Source organism: Nanorana parkeri, unplaced genomic scaffold (genome assembly GCF_000935625.1).
Source record: "Nanorana parkeri isolate BGI_ZX_2015 unplaced genomic scaffold, ASM93562v1 scaffold716, whole genome shotgun sequence".
Lineage (NCBI taxonomy): Eukaryota > Metazoa > Chordata > Amphibia > Anura > Dicroglossidae > Nanorana > Nanorana parkeri.
In genome coordinates this window covers 334066-340968 of record NW_017306984.1, presented here as the reverse complement: position 1 = coordinate 340968, position 6903 = coordinate 334066, and the positions used below count along the sequence as shown (strand labels likewise).

General features: G+C 40.6%; 1 protein-coding gene across 1 annotated transcript in view; it reads left to right on the top strand.

Annotated features, from left to right (window-relative positions):
• Window positions 1-6903, top strand: part of SIK2 (salt inducible kinase 2) — a 153570-nt gene that overhangs the window by 97203 nt on the left and 49464 nt on the right. Inside the window, exon 4 of the mRNA XM_018564031.1 lies at window positions 591-752. Coding sequence (XP_018419533.1) covers window positions 591-752 — 162 coding nt within the window. The remainder of the gene's footprint in view (window positions 1-590; window positions 753-6903) is intronic.

Here is a 6903-nt window from a genome sequence, read left to right as displayed (position 1 = left end):
CTGAGATTGATGAGTCTGCAGGCAGTAGGGCTACTATGTATTGAAGCCAGAGCTGAATTTTTATATTTTATTTCCTCCAGGACAATGGATTCTTTATTTTTTAAGAAACTTGAGCTAGACTTGATATATAGTAAAGTAGCAGTCAAGAAACCCCATAAAAGTTATATTTCTTTAGCGAAAACCCCATTACTTGCATTAAAAACCTTGATTAATACAAAAAATGTTGAAAGTACCATACAAGTGGCTTGTAAAATCACATGGTCTTACTTAGGAAAAAACGCTCAGGTATTTTGACAGCAGCATACCAGCCAAAGTCAGAATACAATAGCCCAGCAGGATGGATTCCCCCATCCTTACCATAATGTGAGCTATACTTCAAAGATTATTTCTGTACCGTAAGTTTTCTGTAAATAGCTTTCTACATTTTCTAAGAACTGAATTCCTGTAATATACTATTATTTAAGTTGCAAAATTGTTTCTAGTGAGGCTCATTGACAGAAATAATATTATGATCAGTGCTGTATGGAAATCATAATTCAAAATGAGTATTCATGTTGATTCTTAAGGTATTTCATTGGTTTTATCCACAGATTACTTGGCTAACCATGGGCGTCTCAGTGAAGCAGAAGCCAGGAGGAAGTTTTGGCAAATCCTATCTGCAGTGGAGTACTGTCATAGTTGCAATATAGTCCATCGGGATTTAAAGGCTGAAAATCTCTTGTTAGATAACCACATGAACATCAAGATAGCAGGTAAGTTCTTCCCTTTTTGTATAAAGGACACCTGACTGTGCTCAAGTAGAGGGTTGGCTGTAAAGTGGGCACCTAGATATCTTTATGAGCACTCTGAAACCGCAAAACCCAGGGCACTCATTTTATTTCAGCTTCTGTCAGAAAAGCTCTGGTATGCCCACCCCAGCCCATTAGGGACCAGTAGTGAGCTGCAGAAGGAGGATTGTCAGATCTTAACTTTCCAAACTGAAGTCAAGATTTGCATCATTGAGTGTCCTGTACTTTGAAGTTCCTGAAGCACTCATGAACATATATAAAGGTACTTGCAGCTACATCTAGATCTGTACAGATTTTGAAATATGGGAATGAAAATCTTAATGCATAATAATGAATACCTTGCTATCAGTTCTCGTTTACCCTGTACATGGCTCCAGTGTTGCAAGTGGTACTCAAATTGGTTACATCAATTATATTTATTAGACCATGTATTAGATATCTGTGTAAACTGTTAGAAGGATTTGGCTTTTTTAGCTGGCTTATGGACCAATTAAAGTGGTGACGAAAAGGTTATATATAGGCACATGGTACGTAATACAAACATGATAGAAAAAAAAAATAGAAAAAAATAGATTTAACACATGGGTGTGTTTTCACTCACATCACAGCAATTCATTTTCCTACAGCCTTCTCTTTTGGTTCTGAATTTAAGGTACTGTCCAAAAATATGATGTGCTTCAATGCAGTTTGAATGTAATTCTTTGTCAGAGCTGAAAACATATAATGGTGATGTTGAGAAAAAGACATTTGGCCAATAACTGTACCAGAAAAGCCACCTCTGTGCCTCAGCATACTGGTACTGTATATCTGGCCCTCCCTTTAACTAACATCCACACAAGCAGGGATCTGCTCATAACTGTTCATAACTACTTTCATAACTACTTAGGTGTAAATAAGAAAAAAAAACAAGCATTTCCTATTCTAGTTAAAAGCATAGTCCACCTTTCTGACCATGTTTCATGTTACCACCATACTTGGGGTGGAACATGGTACCATTTTGCACCCCCACTTCCCCTTTATAATGGGGTGCTTCTTGCCACAGGCTGCTATTTGGATTTGAATTCAGCGTGGCACTTTCTGCACAGCCACATCATCCATTTACAGTTTTATTCACAGAGATCTGTAAATGGAAAGACTATAAGTCCCATAAGTCTCATCTGCCATGGCAACAGAGTGACTCGTAGCTCTTACTGGAGCACAAGTGCAGTGACTTCACCCCACTTGAAGTTTGTTGATTTACTTCCTTCAGGCTCATAATGGTAGGTCCATATCTCAAACCTGGGGCTTGGGGAACAATCTGTAGAAGTCTGTGCATTGCACCTGCCATGCACTGATCAGGTTTGCAATGTGGGTGAATATGCCTTTAAAGTGACAGGGTTTCTTTGAAGTCCATCCCCTGACCTACTTTTGCTCACCTTCCCTGTGCTCCCTTACCACCCCGTTCCTTCACAGTTCTAACTGTAAGCTCCATGTCAATTGTGTCAGAGCTTACACAGGGCAGATGATGTCACCATCTGCCTCACATCGCAGTTGGGCACACAGGCCTGAGTACTGTATCATAGGAGAAGATGAAATGTTCCCTCCCTTCCCCACTGTATACAGGTCCTTCATGGCAACTCCAGTGGAGCAATGCCATGGGTGCCTGTTAAAGGTATAATAAAAGTGGGGTGGAGGATGGTCTTTTATGTAATTCTGTCATTAGAGAAGTACAGAGACTGCCATCACTGGCCTCATTCTCTAAATGCTAGTTACCTGGCTTCATCTGACTTTCTGTTTTTTGAGTCAAAGGGCCAGATCAAGCATGCTGTAAATGAGTGTCAGAATTCCTTATCTCTGTATTCGTTCTAGATGAGCGACTCATTAAAGTCATCAGCATGACAACCAGAGAACTTGCATTCTCAAAAGGAGAGTTCAGCAATGGCAGCCTCCACTATTATGCTATGCTAGATCCCCTTTAAGGAGAGAATATACAGAACATTTCAGTATTAAACTCTTGGTTACCTCTTCTCTTCCATTACTTGGAACAAAGCTAAAATGTTCAGTAACTTTAAATTTAGAAAATCCTGTTTATTAGATCGTTCTGGAGGTGTTAATCGTTTAAACACACTTAGAAAGATCAGATATAGCTGTGCACAAATACCTGCAACTCTAAACAGCAGCCAGGTGTGATCCTTGCAGATAGTTCTGTCACTGCAATAGATTCCTCAAATGCATGTGATATTAACCTGCCCGTATCCTCCCATCGAATGATGGTGTGCCAGGGCTTTAGTGGCTTTCTGTTGACTTGCAAATGCTGATTCACTGGAAAAGCATGCAGACCTCTGACATCAATGCAGATTCTCACGTGGGGGTGTGAACTTAGTAACTGACTTTGTGATGAGCATATGAATGATGAAAGTTCACTTCGCCTCCTCTGTGCTTTATGCTGAGGTACATTTTACTTTATTTCAGCATTCATAATTATTTTAACTGCATGTCACTTCCTATTTGGATCAACCTGCATCAGCCACTTCCCAGACGTTAAGCAAAATCACTTGACCAACATTACAAGCTACAGACAGAAAGTCCTCTGAACGGATAGGCCAAATGAACCTTTGGCCTCATTATGAAGTGTTTGAAAGATAGAGTCAGAGCAAACAATCCAGCCCTCAGTTTCATTCTCCCATAGTGCAGACATAACATGGAATATCAGGCTGTCAAGGGATAGGAACTTTTATTGAGAACATCCACGGGATGCAGTAATAGTTAAACATTTGTGCATTTAAAATGTGTATTTTTTAATGCAACATGACAGATGTCATAACTTGTATATAAATTGCCATTAGATTCACTCTGGTTTAGCAAGAGCTTTGAACATGTACTAAAGAGAAACTCTAATCAGCAAATAAGATCATTCATTGATCTTTTAATGCAATCCAGGAGACATTGTCAACAAGCTTTATATGATGTTTACATAGCCCCTCGCTACTAGATCAAGCAGGACTCTTTTTGAGTCTGCAGGCTCTATTCAAGCCATGTAGCTCCCCCTTCTTTAGATGTACATGTCTCTGCAAGGATATAATATGTGTGTGAATATCTTTTTCTGAACTATCAAGGGTGTGACTAAGCAGACTGGAAAAACGATTGGACGGTCACAATTGAGATTCCCTGGCCTGCAAAGTAACAAGCTGGGAGTTTGGGTTTCTGAGAACACCGTATCACTGGCAACCAGGAAATGTGGTGGAGCCTGGTGTGCCAAACAGTGGCGGCAAGACAAAAACATTACCGGGTAGACGGTGTCCCTAATATGTATGTTCTGGTGTCAACCTTTAATGGGCCGGAATAAGGAAACAAAACAATATGTATTTATACCGTGAGATCTCCCTTCGAATCATTAAGGACATTTCCATTTGCAAATATCTTCTTTTTAAGACTATCTTGACCACTTTTATACAAAAAGAATGTTCACAAATGCACATAGGTTGCCCACATAGAGTTTTTCCAACATAACATCCATGCATTACTTGTCAGATAAACACAGATTCAGCCTCCTGGCTTCCACTTTCAGCGTCTGTCTGTTTTGACCTGTGTCTTCAGGCTCTTGTCTGTCTCTACTCCAGACAGTTCTCTACCACCATGCTAACCTGAACACACAGTACACAGCTCTCCGCTCCCTGTTGCTCTGGCCCCCACTTTGACTTTTGGCTAGAGACCTCCTGTGTCCCCCAGCTAGAACCCTAAACACTAGCCAGCAGCCTTACCATAAGGGATGTGCACACCTGCACAATTAATAGGTGCTGGTCAACACCAAAACTTGGAAGGGTTGGAGGCTTCATCCTACCCAACTCTCTGTAAAGCCTCCAGGTTCCAGGACCCTGACTAGAGTTTGTCAATGTTGGAGAAAACTGAAAAGCCAGTTTCCTCCCTCTGCAATATGCATCCTGGATCCTTACAACCTGTATGGGTGAGAACACTGGGTGCCCTTCAGACCTTATCACACAGTGACAAGGCACAGCCCTGTCATAATACATAATTAGAGACATCACTGCTCTTGGAACACTTCTGTTTGTGCACCTAAGCTATTGCAAAGCTCCCAGTAACCTCTTTACTCCGTAAAGGTCACGTCTTAATATCCAAAAGGCTGTTGTCAGCACTTTCCAGTCAATACACAGATACTTTCCCATCCTGCTTTGTAGGTAGCCAGTTAAGGTATGTCATGTATTTGAGTGGTGAGTGATGAGTGTAGTTTGGTCTTTTATTTATACTAGCATTATATAAGATCACAATCATTCTTAATCCTTTTGTGTATTTCTGCTGATCCCTGCTCTAAATAAATAATTTTTCATGACTAAATCTACTTTGTAAGGATAGGATTGTGTGTTACCACGGTCTATGTATACAGGATTTATCAGTGTGAAAGGAGATATCACCCAACCCTTAGCAAATCTTTGCCGTTTCCACCCTGACAAGCTGTACTGATATGGGCTTCACTGTGTTCAGTCATCAAAAATCACATATATACTAGCCATACACGCTTAGATTTCTCTGGGGCCTTTCGAGAGCAACCAGTCAATTCCCCCATCCAGGCAAAACAGCGTAGATGGAGGAATCTCCACTGCTGGCTATTGTATTTAGACAGCTGGCATCCACGGCTGTCTGAATAACCGAACCGATACCTCTGATTGGAAGCAATCGCTGTTTGAACAACAACATTTCAACTGGCTCCTTCAGTTTTTCAATGAAAGTTGGCGAGCCCAAGTGACACCAACAGGACCAACCCACTGCTCCTATTTTGGCCAATTCAGCCGGAGCTGGCCAAAATGCAAGCCTCGTATGTAGAATGTAATTTGCTAAGTAAAGCCAAACTAAAGCTGGCCAGTTGGCTTCACTAGGCAAATTGCACTCCACTATGTTAAGTGGAACAGAAAGGGCACTGTTGTACCACATCGCACTGCTGTGTGCTGCAACACAGTGGTGTAAACCGGGCCCATCTGGAACAAGGCAAATTGCCTTGCCTTGCATTGCGGCTGCTCTGGAAACAAGGCTCAGCACAGCTCCAATGCATCGGGTGTGAATGAGCCCTAAGAGGCTTCCAAATGCAACCAGGAGTACTTTGGCAGCAGAGTTAGGATAGGGTATGGGAGCTGGAGGCTGTAGTGCAGTCCCCTTCCCTGTACACGTAGTAAGTGATCTGGGTATCTGTGTTCTATGTCTGTGCATGGAGAGTTTTCTATTATGTGGCTTGCTTTGAAGCTCTGGACCCAGCATATTAGTTTCTGTACAGTTATAATTGACAAATTCAAAACTCTGACTGACTGTTATGAGATACTACATATAATGCGGTTTGGATGTTATTTACTAAAGTGTTATGTGTACAAACAAGCAAAACTCTTAAATTAATTTATGCACTTATGGTAGTATGCCCCATCTGTCTCCCTAATCTAGTTTTTAAAGAACAAAAAAAAAAAAACACAATGTCCCCACTATGGTCTCTTATAAGCATCTGCTTTTTTCATGGAAATCCCACCTATTTTCATATATACCTATTAATATAATTAATCACTATTATATTAATGAACATGACACTGCAAGAATAACAGCTTTTGTCACTGCAGTCTAATATTTTTTCAATCAAATTATTGATTATTTAATATAATACAGGATAATAAGGCCAACAGTTTGCTCAGCGCTTTATAATATAAGGAAAACATTACAATTACAATACAAATCGACAAGATGGTAAGAAGGGCTTACAATCAAGTAAATGTTGATGATTGTGTATTTAAGTTCATTTAAGTTGCAATGGAAGAAGTTTTTTTCCAGCAACCTAATTTGTGTGGAATAGAGACTGCTCGGTATTTCACAGCCACCGGCAGCAAATTAATTTGTGCATGAAACTGTGTGTGTTGAGGCTGCGGGTCACACAGATGTCAAGCAGAAACTAATCTCCTAACTCTGGCCATATAATTTCCCTTTGCACTTGCTACTCTGATCCTGTTAACTAGCCAGCCACTAAAACTTGCCCTGGTTAAATTTTGCTTCCTGTGTTTGTCACCATTGAGAACCACTAAATGGAGTGCAAAGAAACGGTGATGAGAAAAGTAAACAAAAAGCACCTGCAGATTGCAATAAAAAT